At 70.3% G+C, this 20,258-nt stretch overlaps 2 protein-coding genes across 2 annotated transcripts in view; one reads left to right on the forward strand and one right to left on the reverse strand.

Annotated features, from left to right (window-relative positions):
- Window positions 1-2,902, reverse strand: part of CLPB (ClpB family mitochondrial disaggregase) — a gene marked incomplete at its 5' end in the record, with an annotated part of 92,292 nt that extends 89,390 nt beyond the window's left edge. Inside the window, 1 exon segment of the mRNA XM_082304467.1 lies at window positions 1,978-2,902. Within this exon segment, the coding sequence (XP_082160593.1) occupies window positions 1,978-2,902 (925 nt within the window).
- Window positions 2,903-8,897: 5,995 nt separating this feature from the next.
- Window positions 8,898-17,012, forward strand: STARD10 (StAR related lipid transfer domain containing 10). The gene is made up of 6 exons (XM_082304493.1): window positions 8,898-9,141; window positions 14,847-14,994; window positions 15,229-15,332; window positions 15,553-15,670; window positions 16,208-16,260; window positions 16,344-17,012. The coding sequence occupies exons 1-6, from the start codon at window positions 8,980-8,982 to the stop codon at window positions 16,569-16,571; spliced, it is 813 nt and encodes a 270-aa protein (XP_082160619.1). The 5' UTR covers window positions 8,898-8,979; the 3' UTR covers window positions 16,572-17,012.
- The last annotated feature ends 3,246 nt before the right edge of the window (window positions 17,013-20,258 follow it).

The following is a 20,258-nucleotide window of genomic DNA, read 5'->3' on the forward strand; positions in this document are numbered from 1 at the left end:
CCTCTTTCAGTTTAAAACCATCCCCCCTTGTCCTGTCGCAGCAGGCCCTGCTAAAAAGCCTGTCCCCCCCTTTCTCACAAGCCCCCGTTAAGCACGGCAAGGCCGCAATCAGCTCTGCCCGCAGCCTCCTCCTCCCCAGGCTGAACCCCCCCAGCTCTCAGCCTGCCCTCACAGCAGAGCTGGGCCACCCTCGGACCATCGCTGGGGCCTCCCCTGGCCCCGCTCCCACAGCTCCATGTCCTTCCCGTGCCGAGGACCCCCGGGCTGGACGCAGTACTGGGTAAAGAACAACGTGGGGCTTCCCCAAAGCCACCCGCAGAGCCAGAGCCAGGGGAAGGCTCCCCATGGCACAGCACGGCTCCGCGAGCTCCACGGGGACCCCTGAGCAATCCAGGCCTGCCCTTGTGCAGCCGCATCCCTGCCCTCTCCGGGAAAGCATCCCGCCGGCTTCCCGCACTCTCCCCGCCTCCCTGGCTGCGGGTTTTGGGGTGCTTGTGGCTCCGTCCCCTCTGCCTGCAGCCACAGCCATGTGGCTGCCCGGCTCTGAACACCAACCGATCCACAAACCGGCTCCGGCACCAAAGCCAGGCCTCGGTCTCGCAGACCTTTCCTAAGCACTAATTACACAAGACTCCTCGTAACGATGGTGAAACCTCCTGGGTGACCAACCCGGCAGCCCAGCCCAGCAGCCGGCGCGTTTCTCACAGGGTAACCGAGCTCTGATGTGCCTGAAACGGGTGAGTACGTGTCCTGCTCCAAAGTCACAGCCCCTCCTGCCCCAGGCCTGCATCGCACCAGCGGACGAGCTCGCTGCCGGCAGGCCCGAACCGGCAAGCAGCGAGCACCCCCTCGTGCACGCACCGGCTCCTCTTCCGCAGCTGGGACCGAGCCTGGATCCTGCCCTCCTCCAGCCGAAGGTCTGAAGGTTGCCTGGCACTCAGCAGAGCAGCAAACGCGTCCCGCGACACCGCCCGGGCCACTCCATCTCCTGTCCTGCGGCAGGAGAGCGGGGTGACAACAACCTGGGCCAGAGAGACCAAGCGCCCCGAGTACTCCCGAACACAAAACGCCGCACGAGGGCCGAGAACAGGACTTGCCGCGGCGCAAACCAAGTTACACATCAACCCAAAAGCGTGCGACTTGCCCCGACCGGGACTATCCCATGCGCTTTAGCTCAGATGCACACGCCAGCCTTTCTAGATCCAAACCTGTGGCAACGAGGGCTTGTGGCCATCCCCTAACTGCTTCCTTGCCACAGCGGGGTGGACATGAATCACTCCGTGAGAAACCTTGGGCTTATCGGGGTATTAACTCAGCCCCTTCCAACTCCCAGACCTTTGTACTTGCCCAAAATATCCTACAGTCAAAGCAGAGGACTAGAGAGAGCTGGCCCTGCGGAGAATCATAGAATTACAGAAGGGTTTGGGGCAGAAGGCACCTCACAGATCATCTGGTCCAACCCCCTGCCATGGGCAGACACCTTCCACCAGCCCAGGTTGCTCAGAGCCCCGTCCAACCTGGCCTTGAGCGCTTCCAGGGATGGGGCAGCCACAGCTTCCCTGGGCAGCCTGCTCCAGCGCCTCACCGCCCTCACGGTGAAGAGTTTCTTCCTTACACACGCACCCCGACAGCTCCAACCCTCCCCTGCCAGCCTCCTCTCCCCGCACACACCACAAAACCCTCCCCGGAGACGGTCTGGGGCGCAGCTGATGGGCGCTGGCTCTTTTATCTCGGTGGCAAACGTGAGCAAACGTGAGCATCGTTATCTTCACACCCCAGGAGACCTGGGGTATCTAGCACGGCCCAGCACACCTCTGGGCTAGGGATGAAGGATAACGCTTTCCCGAAGGGCTTCCCAGCCCAGGGAGGCTCCATCTCCAAGGAGGGACCCCCACACCCCCCTTCCCGAGGGGCACAAGCTCCCCTGCTCCGTATCGAGCCCCCTCCCGAGCCCGGACGGCGAGCGGCAATAGTCACCCTTGGAGAGGTGGTCCCTGAGGTAGCAGTAAGCCAGGGCAGCGACGAGGGCAGGCAGCGCGGCTCCCGGGGGGCAGCTCCCGTCTCCGCTCCGTCGCCCGCCGGGGTCTCCTCCGCGACGGCAGCACCGCTCGGCGCCCCAGGGCCACGGTGCCGGCTCCCCAAGGGACGCGGCGAAGCTGGACGGCAGCGGGCAGCCCGCACCGGCCAGGCCGGTGGTGCGAGGCCGGGGGGTCTGCAGCGGGGCCGGCTTTGGGATCTGCAGCCTCGGCCCCTCCGCTGCGGGGGTCCCCTGTGGGGCTGGCCCCGTCTCTGCGGGGGTGACCCCCGGGCCTGGCCCCACGGCTATGGGGGAGCCCCCCGGGCTTGACCCCACTGCTAGGAGGGAGCCGGTGGGGCCTGGCCCTGCTGCTACAGGGGTACCCCCGGGGCCGGGCCCCATTGCTACGGGGGAGCCCCCCATTCCTAAGGGGGAGCCCCCCGGGCCGGGCCCCATTGCTAGGGGGGAGCCCCCCATTGCTAAGGGGGAGCCCCCCGGGCCGGGCCCCATTGCTAGGGGGGAGCCCCCCATTGCTAAGGGGGAGCCCCCCGGGCCGGGCCCCATTGCTAGGGGGGAGCCCAAGGGGCCTGGCCCCGTTCCCGGGGGTCTCTCCCCCGTCCCCAGCCCCGTTCCCGGGGTCGCCCCCCCTGGTCCCCGCCGTCGCCCCCCCCCGGCCGCGCCTCGCCATAGCAGCCCCGCGTGCGGCGGCGGCGTGAGCTCACGGCGCCCCCTAGCGGCGCCAGCCGGCAGCAGGCGCGGCCCGGCCGTCCCGGCCCTCTCAGCCACCGCCGGAGCCCCGTAGGCCGCCGGTGACGGCGACAGCCGCGCCCGGAGGAGCCGCGCCAGCCCCGGTGGCGGCGGGCGGGAGGCCAGGGAGGCCAGCATCGTCCCCTCGCTCTACGCCGCCCGCACCTTTCCTTCCCCCCCCCACGCCGCCGCTGAGGCCGGCGAATCAAGATGGCGGCCGCCGGTAGCCCGGCGCGGTCAGGGCGTCTGCGCGAGGGGGGCGCGCAAGGCATGCTGGGAGTTGTAGTCCCCGCCGCGCTCTTCGCCGCGCCGCCGCCCCCGCCGCGGACTACAACCCCCAGGGGGCGCCGTGGTGCGGCCCGCCCGCCCGGGGCATGCCGGGAAGGGGCGCAGGGTGCCGGCGCTGAGGGCGAGGCGGGGCCGCGGGTTCGAGGCCGCCCCCAGGAAGCGGCGGCGGGACCCGGGTTCGAGTCCCGCCCGGGCTTGCACGCGTGTGCTCACACCCACGGGCACGCACAGGCGTGTGCTCACACCCCCGGGCACGCACAAGCGTGTGCTCACAGCCCCGGGCACGCACAAACGTATGCTTACAGCCCCGGGCTTGCACGCGTGTGCTCACAGCCCCGGGCACGCACAGGCATGCACGCACACACGCGTGCATGCACACTTGGAGATGTGCGCACACCCCAGTGCACTTGCGTGCAGGCAGAGCGCGCGCCTGCCTGCACATCCGTGTGCACTCTCATGCCTGTGTTTGCGCACGCACGCTTGCACACATGTGTGCACTCATGCGTGCACACACAGGGATGCGCACGCACACCAGCAGACACGTGCACTTGCAGGCATGCGTGCACACACAGGGGCCCATGTGCGCGCACACATGTACGCGTGCACATGTAGGCACATGCACACACTTACGCGCACACAGGCACGCGTGTGCACGTGGGAATTCGTCCACACCTGCGTCCACACGCATGCGCTCATGCACACACATACACTCTCATGTACCACACCCGTGCACAGCCGTGCACACACACATACACACACATGTGCACACACGCTGCAGGCCTTTTGCACCCCTGTGAAATCCCGGGTGTGCACCCAGGGGTGAGCAGCGTCAGGGCTGGGAGCAAACACCCCTCGGGAGCCTCAGCCGGGGGATTTGCACGCCAGCTGGGGGGATTTGCACGCCAGCCGAGGGGTTTGCACACCAGCCAGGGGAATTTGCACGCCAGCGAGGGGGATTTGCACGGCAGCCGGGGGAATTTGCACGGCAGCCAGGAGGATTTGCACGGCAGCTGGGGGGATTTGCACACCAGCCGAGGGGTTTGCACACCAGCCAGGGGAATTTGCACGCCAGCGAGGGGGATTTGCACGCCAGTGGGGGGATTTGCGTGCCCAGGTGGGCTCGGTGCTGCCGATGCAGGAGTTGCGTGCAGGGCTCGGAGACGGGGAGCCTCTCCCGGCCTTGCACGGCGCTGCCGGAGGAGCCGGAGATCTGCTCCCGCTTGTCCCATCCCTGCTGCGCGCCACCGTCCCCGCTCTGCGCTGGGGCCCTGCGGCAGAGGACAGGCAGCGCAGGCAGCGCAGGCAGCACCCCGGCTCTGCCCATCCCTGGCCGTCCCACGGAGCCGCTACGCGAGACAGTTTCCAGCGGTAAATCCCGTGCGAGAAAAGCCTCTCGGCAGACGATAAAACCGCGTATAACCGGATGCTAGAGAGAAAGAAAACGCCGGATCGCGTCTTTTGGGGACGAGATGAAAGGCGAGCGGCGTGGGGGAGAAGGGCTCACCGCGAAGGCGAAAGAAAGGGTCGCTCGCGGTCTCGTGCGCGGGTTGGGGGTGCTTTTCTCGCAGCCCCCGCGTACCCGGCGCCCAAAGGAGCGCGAGGCCGCGGGCAGGCCGGCGGCGCGCCGCCTCTCCTGTTTCTCTCCTCCAGGTCCATCAATATTTCAGAGCCGGAGGAATGCGCCTTGTCCCTCGCACGCGCTTAAGCTCCAGGAGGAAAACAGGCGTTTCTGCTGGCTGATTTGGTGAAGGAGATGGTATTAAGCCACGTGCCGGGGAGGCGCAGCCCTTTCCCACGCCGGGGTCTGGCGGGGGTGCAGCCGCCAGCGCGGTTTCTTCGGTATTGCGGCAGCCGCTGGCACGGCTGGGCGCCGTGCGCCATCGCCTCGGCGCTTCGACAGGCTCCACCGAGCTCCGCGCCTGGGGTGTTTAAGCGGGGTTGCTCCTACGTTGCATTTTAGCAAGAAAAATCAAAGCAAGGAGAAATTCGTACCAAAAAAAAGCAGGTTGGTGGGGAAGAATTGGGTTTATTGCAGGCCTTATTAAATCTCTGCTCTCTGCCCGCCAGCCGCTGGAGGAGGAGAGCTGAACGCGGAGCTCACGCCGGGTGCTGCTGGGCCGAGCCGTGCCGAGCCGTGCCGGGAAGCTCCGGGAAGGTCGCGGGAGCTCGCCGGTGACCGCGGCGGCGGCTCAGCTTCCCCATTTTCTTCGACTCGGCGATCAGCTTTTACAACCCGGTATTTGCATCTCTCCACCGGTCCCCAGCGGCCGCCCCCCCGCCGCCACCCGCAGCCCGCGGCGCAGCCCGGCAGCGTGGGACACGTCGGCACGGCTAATTTAGCTGTGCGCTGGGCTAATTACAGCCCGTCGGGGGGATGCAGGATGGAGGGGCAGCGGGAAGGCTCGCCGCGCCGGGAGCTCAGCACCGCGCAGCATGGCTGTGCTGGGACCTCTCCCGAGAGCTGCCGGGGTGCGCGAGGCGACGGCGGGGAGAAAGGACCGGGTTTAGGGGGAGCAGGGGGCAAATGGAGACGAGATGGCCCTGGAGAAGAGGGGACGGCGCTGGTCCCCTTGCTCCCCTCCCCAGTCCCACCGCCTGGTGCCAGGGGCAGCCAGAAATCGGCATTTCTGCACCCAGAAACCGGCATTTCTGCACCCGGAAATCGGCATTTCTGCACCAGGAAACCAGCATTTCTGCACCCAGAAATCATTTCTGCACCCAGAAACCGGCATTTCTGCACCAGGAAACCAGCATTTCTGCACCCAGAAACCAGCATTTCTGCACCCAGAAATCATTTCTGCACCCAGAAACCGGCATTTCTGCACCCAGCGCGGGGTGTCAGCTGGGCTGAGGGTTGTCACAGGAGCTGCCAGTGGTGCAGGCAGCCCAGTTCCCCCAGTTCCCCCAGTTCCCCCAGTTCCCCAGCCCTGCTCCAGCAGGCAGCCGGCCGCCTCGGCCCGGGCACAGGCAGGATTTCTAGGCCTGCGGATGACGTCTGTCCTATTTCAGGCGCGGGTTCTGCACGCCGCGGCGCGCACGGCGACGCGGGTGCTCCTGCTCCCCGGCCAGAGCCGCCGCTGCCCCGGGAGGGGGGCGAAGCCGGGCTGGGGAGGCTGCGGGGTGCTGGCACCCGCTTGCCCGGGGAGGTTTGCGGAGCGGAGCGGAGACGGGGCTGGCTGGAAGGGCTGGGGCGAGGGGTCCCCCTGCACCGGCCACAGCAAAGCCGCCCTCGCTGCGCCATCGCCCGCCGGTGACGGCAGCGGGGTCCCCGCACGCAGTTTCTCCGCAGCGGGCTGGGACGTGGTGAGCGAAGGCTGCCATGGTGCCTTTTCCTGGGTCGGGAATGCCGGGAGCAGCCGTGCGTTGAGCCCCCGTGGTGCAAGGTCCCCGTCCCGGTGACACCCCCGTACCCCCCTTCTCCTCCCGTTACCGCATCCCGGGGAAGGGACCGATCCTCAGCGACGCAGCCCGGGAAGGGGCCCCGTGCCACCCGCCCTCCCCGCTGCGGGTCCCCGGCTGCCGCGAAGGGCTCGGCCTTGCTGCGCTAAGCAAACGCCGTGCCGCTCCGTCCTCCGCCGAATGGCAGCAGGAGCTGGACGAGGCTTCCTTCGCCTTTCCAAGCGGAGAGAACAAAATCCTGAGTCTGCAGCATTTCCAGAGCCGGCTGGGAAGCCCCGGCCCTTCCAAAAATTGCCTGCTAGTCAGCAGCGCCGATGGCAGCGTGCCCTCCCGCTCCCCGCCAGCCGCACCGCCACGCTGCCGCAGCGGGGCCCGGCACCGGCGCGGGGGGCCGCGGGCACCGGGCACCCACCCTGCGTGTCCCCGGCCGGGCGGGAGGGCGATGCCCGCGTGAGACGGTGGCCGTGCGGCCACTGAGCCCGGAGTCAGGGAGAGGGGCCCAGTCCGGCACCGTCGGCACCCGTGGAGGCGGCTGGGCTGGGGCCTCTCCGGCAGCACCCGGGGCCCTGGGTGCGGTGCGGGATGGCGTGAGTGTGCCCGGGCGAGTGTGTGCACCCGGGGGTGTGCGCCCGTCTCTGTGTGCAGGCAGGGACACGTGTGTGTGCACCCGGAGGCGTGCACCTGTGTGTGTGTGCAGGCAGGGACGTGTGTGTGTGCACCCCTGTGCATGCACCCATGTCTGTGTGTGCAGGCAGGGACACGTGTGTGTGCACCCGTGTGCATGCACCCACGTCCGTGTGCACAGGCAGGGACATGTGTGTGTGCACCCGTGTGCATGCACCCATATCCGTGTGTGCAAGCAGGGACACGTGTGTGTGCACCCGGGGGTGTGTGCGCCCATGTCTGTGTGTGCAGGCAGGGACACGTGTGTGTGCACCCAGGGCGTGCACCTGTGTGTGTGTGCAGGCAGGGACGTGTGTGTGTGCACCCCTGTGCATGCACCCATGTCCGTGTGTGCAGGCAGGGACACGTGTGTGTGCACCCGTGTGCATGCACCCACGTCCGTGTGTGCAGGCAGGGACATGTGGGTATGCACCTGTATGCATGCACCCATGTCCGTGTGTGCAGGCAGGGACACGTGTGTGTGCACCCGGGGGCGTGTGCAGGCAGGGACATGTGTGTGTGCACCCGGGGGTGTGTGCAGGCAGGGACATGTGTGTGTGCATCCGTGTGCATGCACCCATGTCCGTGTGTGCAGGCAGGGACACGTGTGTGTGCACCCCTGCGTGTGTGCAGGCAGGAACATGTGTCTGTGCATCCGTGTGCATGCACCCACATCTGTGCGTGCAGGCAGGGACACGTGTGCGTGCATCCGTGTGCATGCACCCACGTCTGTGCGTGCAGGCAGGGACATGTGCGTGCACCCCTGTGTGTGTGCAGGCAGGGACACACGTGTGCACCCGTGTGTGTGTGCAAGTGAAGGACATGCGTGTGCACCCATGCACGTGCAGGCAGGGACACGCGTGTGCACCCGTGTGTGTGCACCCGTGTGAGTGCAGCCGGTGCTCCCGGTGCCCCCCCCAGGGCTCCCCCCCGGTGCCCCCCAGCTGTGCTCCCGGTGCCCCCTCGGGCTCCCCCCTCCGGGTTCCCCTCCCCCCCCCCCGTGCTCCCTCTGGTCTCCCCCCCCCCCGGTGCTCCCGGTGCCCCCCCCCGGGCTCTCACCCTCCCGGTTCCGCCCCCCCAGTGCTCCCCGTGCCCCCCTCTCCTCCGGTGCTCCCGGTGCCCCCCCCCAGGGCTCCCCCTCCCGGTGCCCCCCCGGGCTCTCCCCTGCCGGTACCCCCCCCCCCCAGGGCTCCCCATCCCGGTGCCCACCCCCGGTGCTCCCGGCGCCCCCCCGGGCTCTCCCCCTCCCGGTGCCCCCCGGGCTCCCCCCCATGCTCCGCCCCCCTCCGGTTCTCCCGGTGCCCCCCCGGGCTCTCCCTCTCCCGGTGCCCCCCCCCTCCCCCGTGCTCCCGGTGCCCCCCCCCCCCCCCCCGGGCTCCCCATCCCGGCGCCCCCCCCCGATGCTCCCGGTGCCCCCCGGTACCCCCCCCCCCCGGTACCCCCCCCCTCCGGTGCCCTCCCCCCGCGGTGCCCCCCCCCCCGCGGTGCTCCCGGTGCCCCCCGGGCCCTCCCCCTCCCGGTGCCCCCCCCCTCCCCGGTGCTCCCGATGCCCCCCCCCCCGGGCTCCCCATCCCGGCGCCCCCCGCGGTGCTCCCGGTGCCCCCCGGTCTCTCCCCTCCCGGTGCCCCCCCCCCCGGTGCTCCCGGTGCCCCCCGGGCCCTCCCCCTCCCGGTGCCCCCCCGGCCCCGCCCCGCCCCGCCCCGCCCCGCCCCTGCCCATCGCGCACCGCGCACCGGGCGGCGCCGCGCCCCGGGGATGCCGCCGCCGCCGCCGCCGCCGCCGTAGGGGTCGCCGCGACCCGCGGCACCGGCAGCGAGCAACGGTGGAGGGGGCGGGTCTGGGCGTGGGGGGGGTATCCCGCGGCCATGTCGGGTCGCGATAGCGTGCAGATCCCCGACGATCGGGACTTCGGGGCGTTCCGGGCGGAGTGCGAGTCGGAGCGGGGCTGGAGCCTCACCTACAGCAAGGCGGGGGTGGCCGTCTGGGTGCAGCTGCTGGAGCCCGAGCGCTCCCTCCACAAGATCAAGGTGAGCCCGCACCGGTACCGGCACCGGGCACCGGGCACCGGCCCCGGGGGCACCCAGCGCCCCCGAGCGAGCGGGGACCCCGGCGGGAGCGGAGACCCTGGGGCAGGGGGGGATGCTGGGGGGCAGCGGGGGGCCCCGGGGGGAGCTGGAGGCAAGAGGGGACCCTGGGGCGATGCAGCACCCCGGGGTGAGCGGGGACCCGGGGGCAAAGCAGCACCCTGGGGTGAGCAAGGGACCCTGGGTGCAAGCAGGAATCCTGGGGCAAGGGGGGACCCTGGGGCGATGCAGCACCCTGGGGTGAACGGGGACCCTGCAGCGAGTGGGGACTCGGGGGTGAGTGGGGGCCCTGGGGCAAAGCAGCACCCTGGGGTGAGCAGGGACCGTGGGTGCAAGCAGGAATCCTGGGGCAAGGGGGGACCCAGGGGCGATGCAGCACCCTGGGGTGAGCGGGGACTCGGGGGGTGAACCAGCACCCTGGGGTGACGAGGGACCCTGAGGGTGAGCAGGGACCCTGGGGCAAATGGGGACCTGGGGTGAGCCAGCACCTTGGGGACCCTGGGGGAAAGCAAGGACCCTGGGGTGAGCCAGCACCCTGGGGTGGGCAGGGACCGTGGGTGCAAGCAGGAGTCCTGGGGCAAGTGGGGACCCTGGGGCGATGCAGCACCCTGGGGTGAGCGGGGACCCCGCAGCGAGTGGGGACGTGGCCGAGCTGGCACCCTGTTGCAAGGAGGGACCCCAGGACAAGCGGGGTCCCAGGGGTGAGCTGGCACCCTGGGGTGAGCAGGGACCCCTGGGGACTCCCCCAGGGATGAAGAGGGACCCCCGGGGGTGTGGGACTGTGGGCGTCCTCCAGCGGGTCCCTTCCCTCCCCGGTGCCGGTTTGCCGAGCCGGCCCAGGCGGGTCGGAGGGGCTGCGGGGCCGGCGTGCCGCCCAGAGGCGATCGGCCGGGCTTCGCTGGGGGAAGCCGGGCTGCTGGGTCGGATCCTTCCCCGTAAAAACCAGGGAGCGAGAGCCGGGTGTGCGGCGAGGAGCGGGGCTGCGGTGCCGAGTCTGCCTCGGGGCCCGCGGGCCGGTGGGTGCCCGCTCGTCCCGCCGGCAAAGCGGGCACACGGGCAGCGTTAGCAGGGACTGGGCACCAGGAATCAATGGGAAAACTTGGGATGGGAGCGGCGTCAGGTTGGGGTCGCCGGTGGCCGCGGGCCACCGTGCCATGCTGGAGCCGCTGGCTGGCTCTCTGCAGGGCTGGCTGGCGTCCCCGTCCCTGCCAGTGCCTCCGCAAAGCTTTCCCCGGTGCAATGGGTTGTGTTGCCCTCGCCGCCGCGCCGAGGCCCGGCAGCGACCGGCGGCAGCCCGGCAGGGATGGCGGCAGCCCGGCGGGGTCGGTGGCGGAGCGGAGGCGGCGGCGGTGCGGCCTGCTCGCACGCCGCTCTGCAGCAGCCGCGCAAACAAGCGGCGCCGGCAGCGCCGGGGAAACCTGTCCCTGGGGTGGTGACGGTGGCGGTGGCGGGAGCACCGGTTGTGCCCGGCTCCCGCCGTCCCTGCGCCTGCTGGGAATCGCCTCTGTTTGCTCCCCGGCGCCGTGGCAGAGCCGCGGCTGTGTGCTTGGCGTGTTTGGGCTGCGGTGACGTGGGGACAGGTCCCCGCCATGCCCTGGTGGCAGCAGCCTCCGGTGCCCTGGCAGCGAGCCTGGGGCGGGGGGACGCTCCCTGGGGTCTGGGGGTTCCCCGGTGCTGCTCCCCGCCCCCAGAGGTGTGAGCCCGACCCCGCACCGGGACGCGCGCCCAGCGGGACGCAGAGCACCCGTCCCGTGGGGTCTGGCTGTCCCGGCCCCCACGCCGAGCCCCCCGTGCCGCTGGCTCCTGGGGTGCTGCTGCATCCCCAAACGTCTCCGGTGGGGCCGGGGTGCAGCTCTCTGTAGAGCTGCTTGGGTGCCAGCACGCGGCAGGGAGGGTGCCGGGGGGGGTGCGTCCCTGCCCGTCCCCTGCCCGTCCCGACAATCCCGGTGTGCCACGTCTGCCTGCAGCGATCGGCCTGGCAGGGACCCAGCCCCAGGCGCGCACCAGGACGTCCTGGCCCGGGCTGGCGCGGCACGCTCCCGTCACGGGGCGGTTGGCACCCGAAGCCACCCCTTGCCCGCGGGGGTCCCCGGGCCGCGGCAGCACCCCGGGGCCCGGGCAGCGCGGCCCTTCACTCTCCGTGCTCGGCTGAACCCCGTGGAGGAGCCTCTTCGTCCCGGAGAGGCCAAGGTCCCTGTTTACCCCGGGAGCCGTCGCCTTCCCGCCGGCAACCTTCGCTCCCTGCCTGCTCCTCTTCCTCCTTCCCTCCCCGAAGCCTTTGCCCCCGGCAGCGAGCCGGCCCCGCGGGGCTCTCCGAGCCCCCCCAGCATCCAGCCCTGCTCCCCCAGAGCATCCCACAGCCAGGCCGGGTCCTGGGCCCTCCCCAGCACCCTCCTGGCCAGATCCTGCTTGGAAAAATCCTGCTGGGTCGATGCCGGGCAGGTATCGGGGACTGTGGGGGGACCAGCGGTCCCTGTGCCACCCCCCGGGTCCCCAGCAGCACCCAGACCCGGTATCTCCCACCCAGGACAGGATGCTCCCGCTGGATTTTGTGCCGTCCGGCGGGACGGGCGCCTGCCCCGGCACACGTGGCACCGCTGAGGTGGCACGGCGGGGCCGAGCCGGGGGGTTCGCCCCCCAGGGAGGGGGCTGGGGGCCGCCCGCTGTGCCTGGCACCCGCAGCCGCCCACGAGCTGTTTGCCTCGCTGTTTGCGCGCTGGCTTTCTCGCTCCTGCTGCTGCTCTGTCATTAAATGAAACCCGAAGGTCTCGCCCCGCTTTGAAGCGGCTGCCGTCCCCCCTCGCCTCGCCTCGCCTCCCATTAGGGATGCAGCTCTCGTCTAACCTGTTTTCTGGAGTCTGGAAACAAGTTTGTGCCACCGGGACCCGACACAACCTGGGGCTGATTCATGACCACGGGATTCGCTGGCCTCGGGGCTGCCCGTTGGCTGTCACGGTGGCCGAGGTGGCTGCGGGATGGGGGACCCCAGCCGGGACCCCCCTCCCCAGCCCGGTGGAGCAGCGAGCTGGTGCCTGGGGACCCAAGTCCCACGGTGGAGACGCTGCCCCTGGGAATGGGCTGCTCTGAAAGGGTGGCCAGGAGCCATCCCATGGGAAGCATCGGGAGGGGGCTGGGGCTTCGCCGGGCTTTGCCGGAGCCGCCGGCGTGGCCGGGCTCTGGGAAGCCGCCTGAGACGCACACGCTGGCCGTCCCTGCCCGGCTCCCGCTCCTTACTTATTCATCGGGTCACCTTGAGACGCTGCGCCCGGTCGCTAACGATGGCGCCGAGCATCCGGGCCACGAGGGAGAGCTTCTCTTTAATTAATGACCCGCGTGGCCGTGGCTGCTGGCGCTGCCCGCACCGGGTGCCGTGCACCCCCGGGGCCGGGGAAGCCTGCTCCGGGCGGGAGGGGACGCCGCCGGCCAAGCCAGGGCTTCGTGGCAGTGTCGGACCCCCGAGGATTCGGGGCAGGGGGGTTGAGCTGGCCCCCAGGAGAGTTTTCCTCCATCCCGGGGGTCCCCTCTGTCCCCAGCGTTGTCCCCAGGGTGGCCACAGCCCCCAGGCAGAGGTTGGGGGGCTCTCCCCCTTGGATCTGCTCCTGCCCCACAGCCCAGCACACTGTCGGCTGTCCCCTCGTGCCCGGCACAGCCCCAGCTCCGGGGGCTTCTCCCAGTGCCAACGGTGCCGTGGTGCCGGCGTCCCCTGCCCGCAGGCAGCCCCGTCCCTGCAAAACCCCCGGGAGGGCGTCGGGGCAGAGCCTGGCACGGGCGGCCCCTTGCACCCATCGCGTTCACCTCCCTCCGCTTGGGCTTCCTTCCTCCTCCTCCTCCTCCTCCTCCTCCTCCTCGCCTCGCAGACGTCAGAGTCAATATTGACTCAGGGCTGGGGCGCCCGCTGCTCTGGGCGCTTGCCGGGTGGCACCGTCCCCTCTCCCGGCGAGACCCCCCCGGTACGCCCGGGGACGTGAGTCACCCCCGGGCCGCAGGCAGCGCGCAGGCAGCGCGGGCAGGTCCTGAGTCACCCGGCTGCTCCTGCCTGCGTGGGCACGGCTGGGCCGACCTGCCGTGCCGCTTTAGGGAGCAACGGGGGCGGCGGCGGAGCCCGATCCTGCATCCAGCCCGGCCGGCGCGGGCACGGCGCTGGGGCTGCCTGGGTGGGGAGCCGGGGGTCCCCAAGCACCTCACCCGAGGCTGCGCTCCCTGGAATGGCCTTGCAAGGCTGTCCCCTTCCGAGTTTTTGGCTGAGTGGAGGCTCGTGTGGCAGGGTTGCAATGCAAGGCACAGGGGGACGGGCGCCGTGGGGTTGGGGACAGGCTCTGTGGGTTGGGAACAGGCTCTGTGGGTTGGAGACAGGCTCCGTGGGATGGAGATGGGCTCCATGGGGTTGGGGACAGGCTCCGTGGGGTTGGGGACAGGCTCTGTGGCGTTGGGGACAGGCTCCGTGGGATGGGGACAGGCTCCGTGGGATGGAGATGGGCTCCATGGGGTTGGGGACAGGCTCCATGGGGTTGGGGACAGGCTCCGTGGGTTGGGGACAGGCTCCGTGGGATGGAGATGGGCTCCATGGGGTTGGGGACAGGCTCCATGGGGTTGGGGACAGGCTCCGTGGGGTTGGGGACAGGCTCCGTGGGGTTGGGGACAGGCTCTGTGGGTTGGGGACAGGCTCCGTGGGATGGGGACAGGCTCCGTGGGATGGAGATGGGCTCCATGGGGTTGGGGACAGGCTCTATGGGTTGGGAACAGGCTCCGTGGGATGGAGATGGGCTCCATGGGGTTGGGGACAGGCTCCATGGGGTTGGGGACGGGCCCTGTGGGTGGAGGATTTGGCTCTGCAGCAGTCCTGCCCCGCTCGCTGCCCGAGGGCCCGGCTGCAGGGACGCCGTGCCCCGGCGCCGGGTGCTGCCGTTCCCCTTGCCAGGGTCAGGGGTCTCCAGTCCCCGCGGCTCCTTCGCCCCTGAATCCCTCGAGGCAGAGCCCAACAGCAGCTCCCTCCTGTCCCTCCGCCGCTGGGTGCCGGGGCTCGGGGGGCCAGAGCCGGCCCTGGGGACGGACTGGGGGCCGCTGGCGGTGGCATTCGGCGGGCGGCAGGGCGCCGGTACCCACCGCGGAGGCGCCGGGGGCACGAGCGCTTGCCAGGGTGCAGGAGCAGCATCCCCACGGCACGGCTCCGGCCGCCCTTGGCCGGACGGCGTCTTCTCCTTTCTTCTTCTCCTTGTCTTCCCGAGGATTTGGCTGCCGTGGTTCCTGGAGCTGCTCCCAACCCAGGGGGGGCTGCTCCGCGCTCCGGCCCCCCGGCACGATGCTCGCTGCCCCGCGGCGCCCGGCGTGGCCCCGTGCACCAGCCCCCCGCGGCACTGCTGGGGCCCCGGGCGCGGACACTGCTGCGGGGGGAGGCCGGTGATGGGGGGAAGAGGCGAGGTGGGAGGGTGCCCCCAGAAGGTCCCCCCAGAAGGTCCCCCCAGCATCTGCAGCTCAGCCTTGGGCTGCAAGGTGGCTCTGGGTGGCAAACTGGGTCAGACTGGGCCAGACTGGGCTGAGCTGCTGGTCGGGAGCCGGCTCCTCTGTGGGGGGGGGGTTTGCCTTGGGTTTTGGGGAGCCTGAGAGGAGACCCCCACCCGGGGCAGTTTCTCACCCGCCCACCCCTCCAGTGCAGGATGGAGTGCAAGGACGTGGCGGCGGAGACGCTCTACGACGTGCTGCATGACATCGAGTACCGGAAAAAGTGGGACACCAACGTCATCGAGACCTTCGACATCGGGAAGCTGACCGTCAACTCCGACGTGGGCTACTACGCCTGTGAGGAGGGGGCCGGGGGGTCCCGGGGGGGGAGCCGAGCCCCGGGGCTGTCGGGGCTGCACCCCTGGGTTCAGCACCCGTGGGTTTGGTGGGTGCCGGGGTGCCCGGGCATCGCTGGGGGGAGCCTGGGTACCGGTTCAGGAGGGATTTGGGGGGCAGGCTCAGACCCCCGGGGGGGATGCCGAAGCTTTGGGGGGGGGTCTCACCCCCGTCCCCCACCGCTGCTGTCCCCAGGGAAGTGCCCCAAGCCCCTGAAGAACAGGGACGTCGTCACGCTCCGCTCCTGGCTGCCCATGGGCACCGACTACATCATCATGAACTACTCGGTCAAGCACCCCGTGAGTCCCGGGGGCTGGGGGGCGGCCGGGGGGGCTGCCCGCGCCGGGACCGGGCTGGCCTTGCCCCGTGGTCCGTCAGAGCTCGGGAGGGGGCTGGAGGCACCGGGGGGACTTGGGGGGCCAGGGCAGCCCTGCCTGCGGTCGGTGCTTGCCTGTACCCCTGCCTGTACCCCGTGCTGCCCCTGTTGCCGACCTGTCCCCGTCGCCGCCCCCCCTGCAGAAGTACCCCCCTCGGAAGGACATGGTGCGAGCGGTCTCCATCCAGACGGGCTACCTGATCGAGGGGACGGGAGCCACGAGCTGCACCATCACCTACCTGGCGCAGGTGGACCCCAAAGGTGAGGGGGGACCCCCGCTGCCGCGGCTCAGCCCGCCCCAGTCCTGCCCTGGTGTCCCTCGGGGACGGTCGCCCTCCGGTTCGGGGTCTGTCGCGACGGATCCGCCGAGGTTAATAAATCGGGCTGGAAGTTTTCCGGAGCCCGGGAGGGGTGGGTGGGCTCGGGGTGGGCGCGGAGGCAGGCAGCAGCAGGCAGGGAGGCAGGCAGGAGCATCGCGGGATGTGCTGGAGCTGAACCAGCTATGCCAGGAGGAAACATTTTGGGCCCGTTCTCTTGAATTATTTCTTTTTTTGGGGTAGAAGAGGAGGCCAAAGTGCTGAAATAGCTTTTTTTTGAACTCGGCAAGAAGCTGAGACAGCAGTTTGGGCTGAATCCCCATTTCCCTGGGCTGTCCCTCCCCGCTCGCCCTGTCCCGATGGGTGTCCCCGAGGAGGGTGACCGGGGGGCTGGCGCTGCCATGCCCGGGGGTCCCGGCTGTCCCGCGCCCGCGGGGTGCCGGGGGTGCCGGTCCCGACCCGGCTCCTCTTGTCTCGGCAGGTTCCCTGCCAAAGTGGGTGGTGAACAAATCCTCGCAGCTCCTGGCCCCCAAGGTGAGTCGGCCGCGCCGGGGGGTCCCGGGGAGGGGTGGCGGGTCCCCCTGCCCGGCTCAGCTCCAACCCAGCCTTCATCCCAGGCGATGAAGAAGATGTACAAGGCTTGCCTAAAGTACCCGGAGTGGAAGCTGAAGCACAACCCGCGCTTCAAGCCCTGGCTGTTCCCGGAGCAGAGCCGGCTGCCCACCCTGCCGCTCTCCGAGCTCTCCCTCCAGCACGTCGACTCCCTGGAGAACATCGACGAGAGCTCCCTGGCCGAGACCAAAGACGACCGCGGCGAGGCCAGCGACGAGGACAGCGTTAACTGAGCCCCCGCCTGTTCTGTCCCTGTGTCCCCCCCCCGTCTCCAATGCAGTTTGTCTCTCTCTCTTGCACGCACTTGCACGTGCACCCACGCTTCTGGCTCGGGGGGGACCCCCCGCTGCCGCCCCCCTGCCCGGGGACCGCGGGGCCGTGCTGGGCTCCCCCTGACCCGGGGGGGGCTGCCAGCCCCCCGCCCCGGGGTGGGAAGCCGGGGGGTGGCCGGTCCCTTTGCAGCCCCCGCGGGACACGGACGTTGTCCCCACCGGTGGCAAACCCAAAGTGCCCTTCAGCTCTCGCCCCGGGCGGGGGGCAGAGGAAAGGGGGGGCTCTGTCCCTGCTCCCCCGCCCCGGGGGCACCCCAGCCCCTTCCTCGCGCTCCCCCCAGTCCCTCCTCATCCTCTCTGTTATGGCCTAACAGAACTGCCTTCCTCCCGCGGGACCCCCGCCCCCAGCGGCCCCCCAGGGCTGGGGGGGTTCGGGGGGCTGCGGCACCTCCAGGCATGCTGGGGGGGGTCTTTGGGGTCTTGCAGCATCTCCATGCATGTTGGGGGGACTTGGGGGGCTCCCAGCACCTCCATGTGTACTGGGGGGGGGGGGTCTTGGGGGGTCTTGGCATCTGCAGGGATATCAGGAGGGTCCCGGCATCTCCAGGTATGTTGGGGGGGCTCCCAGCACTTCCAGGTGTGCTGGGCGGGGGTCTTGGGGGCTCCTGGCACCTCCTTGCATGTTGGGGGGACTTGGGGGGGCTCCTGGCACCTCCAGGCATGCTGGAGGGTCTCTGGGGGCTCCCAGCATCTTCAGGCATGTTGGGAGGACTTGGGGGGCTCCTGGCACCTCTGTGTATTCTTGGGGGTCTCTAGGGGCTCCCAGCATCTTCAGGCATGTGGGGGGGCTCGGGGGGGGAGGCTCCTGGCACCTCCATATATTCTGGGGGGCTCTGGGGGCTCCCAGCATCTCAGATATCTCCGGATGTGCTGGGGGGCTCCCCGCACCTCCAGGCATTTTGGGGGGGTCTGCTGGCACCCCCAGGCGTGCTGGGGGGCTCTGGGGGCTCCTGCCCCCCCATTTCCAGGCGAGGGGCCCCAAGCTCGGTGTCCGAACACTTTCTACGCTAGAATTAGAGGCCTTGAATCGGGATTTTGGAGCTGTTCCTTGGCCGCGCTCCTGCCCCCCGCTCCTTTGCCTGGGGCGGCGAGGGGAGGAGGGAGATTTTGTACCTTGTACCGGAGCTGATTATTTAGGAATAAAACAAATAAATCTGGCGCAGGGGGTGACTGGGCCTCTCTGTCCTGCCCCGGTCCCCTGGAGCCGTCCCTGTCCCCGGCTCCACGGGGGTCCCGGGGGTCCCCGGTCGTGGTGGGTGCTGCTGGGTCCTGCTCGCCCCTGCAGCGGGTTTTGCCCCAGCCCCAGCCAGACCAGTAACACCAGTACCGCCTGTGGAACACCCCAACTGGGGCATAACCCCCCAAAAAACACCTCTGGGAGAGGAGTCCCCAGGCGCTGGGCTCGGGGGGTGGGGGGCACTTTTTGGGGGTACATCTGTGGGTTCCCCAGCTTTTCTCCATGGCTGCAAGGAGGCTTGAAATGCCTTAAAATGGGAATAGAAGGTGGAAACGGTGAGTGTGCCGTAAATGCCCGGGGATGGGGATGGGGGGGTCTCCATCCCCCCAACACCCCCGCAGGGACGGGGAAAGGGGAAGCCCCCGGCCCCGCAGGGACAGGGGCTGCTTGGGACGTGGCCACCGGTGACGCCTTGTTCCCCACGGCTCCGGGGGGGGGATTCGCTGGTGTCCGACGGGCCCCGCGCTCTGCCGCAGCGGGGAAGTTGCGATGTCCCCGAGGCCTTCATCCTCCTTCCTCATCCCGCCGATATTTGCCAAGAAACCCAAAAGCAGCGTCCCCCAGGCAGGGGACCCTCCCGAGCGGCCGGGACCCCCAGAGCCGTGGGCCCCAGCAGGGATGCGGGGAGCACGGGGAGCGATGGGGAGGAGGGTGAGGATGGCGGGGTGCCTGGGGGGCCCCAAGCCAGGGCGGTGGGATGCAGGGAGCGATGGGGAGGAGGATGAGGATGGCGGGGTGCCTGGGGGGCCCCAAGCCAGGGCGGTGGGATGCAGGGAGCGATGGGGAGGAGGATGAGGATGGTGGGGTGCCTGGGGGGCCCCGAGCCAGGGCGGTGGGATGCAGGGAGCGATGGGGAGGAGGATGAGGATGGCGGGGTGCCTGGGGGGCCCCGAGCCAGGGCGGTGGGATGCGGGGAGCACGGGGAGCGATGGGGAGGAGGGTGAGGATGGCGGGGTGACTGGGGGGCCCCTGAGCAGACAGCAGGCAGCAGGCAGCGGGTAGCGGGCAGCAGGCAGCAGGCAGCGGGCAGCGGGCAGCAGGCAGCGGGCAGCAGGCAGCAGGCAGCAGGCAGGGCTTCGCAAGGGCCGCTCTTTATTTATTTAATTCTGGGAAGGGTTTTTCCCTCCCCCCCGCCCCAGCCCGCCCGGAGCCGCCGGCGGAGCCCGGCCAGGTCAGTGCGGGGATGCTCCGGGGAGCGGGGGGACGCGGCGGGGGCCCCGCGGTGCCCGGGGGGGTCCTCACCCCCCCTCCCCCCCGCTGCTTCTCTGCAAACTTTGGGCAGCGGCCGGGGGGGGCCGCAAAGCTCAGCTGGGAGCGGGAGGGGATCTGCCACCCTGGGGCGTGGTTTTGGGGTGCAGAGAGGGGTCTGGGGGTCTGCGAGGTGTTGGGGTGCCCGGAGCACTGGGGGGGTCAGGGGGACAGGCTGGCACCCCCAAGGACCGGGGGTCTGTGAGGTTTTGGGGTGCCTGGAGCACCGGGGGGGTCAGGGGGATGCTCTGTCCTGGGCGACAGGCTGGCACCCCCAAGGAGTGGGGGTCTGAGAGGTTTTGGGGTGCCTGGAGAACCGGGGGATCAGGGGGACAGGTTGGCACCCCCAAGGACCGGAGGTCTGCGAGGTGTTGGAGTGCCCGGAGCACCGGGGGGGTCAGGGGGATGCTCTGCCCTGGGCGACAGGCTGGCACCCCCGGGGGACTGGGGCTCTACGAGGTGTTGGGGTGCCCGGAGCACTGGGGGATCAGGGGGACAGGTTGGCACCCCCAAGGACCGGGGGTCTGCGAGGTGTTGGGGTGCCCGGAGCACCGGGGGGGCCGGGGGACAGGCTGGCACCCCGGGGAGCGCGGCCCTGCATGGAGCCCGGCCGCAGCGAGCTCAGCCCTGGGACCCCCCCGCTCCTCGTGGGGTGCAGCCCCGGGCGCAGCTGCTGGTGCCTGCGGCCAGGGCGAGCGCAGCCCCGCTCCGCGGGGCCCCCGCGCCTCGGCAGACCCCCGGGCCCTCTCTGCACGCCGGCGGGGTCTCGCTGGGTGGGTGCGCGCCGCGGTCCGGCTCGGGGCCAGCCGATGCGAGGGTCCCGGGGCGCAGCCGGCGCCAGGCATGACCCCGTGCTGCTGTCACACGCGGGACCGCGCTGGGCACCGGGGACTCGCTTCCCATTTCGCCCGTTAATTTCAATTTGCTGCATCCTCCCCCGCACCTCTCCCAAACCGGCATTAAAAATAGGACCCAATTAAAAAGGGAGCCGGCCGCCGCTCCACCCCTGCGCGGGGCAGTAACGGTGCCAAACCAGAGCCAGGGCCACGCCGTGGCTGGCTCCGGTGCCAGTGGGACGCGCGGTGAGGGCAGATGATGGGGGC

This window comes from Platalea leucorodia (assembly GCF_965183815.1).
Source record: "Platalea leucorodia genome assembly, chromosome: 2".
Classification (NCBI taxonomy): domain Eukaryota; kingdom Metazoa; phylum Chordata; class Aves; order Pelecaniformes; family Threskiornithidae; genus Platalea; species Platalea leucorodia.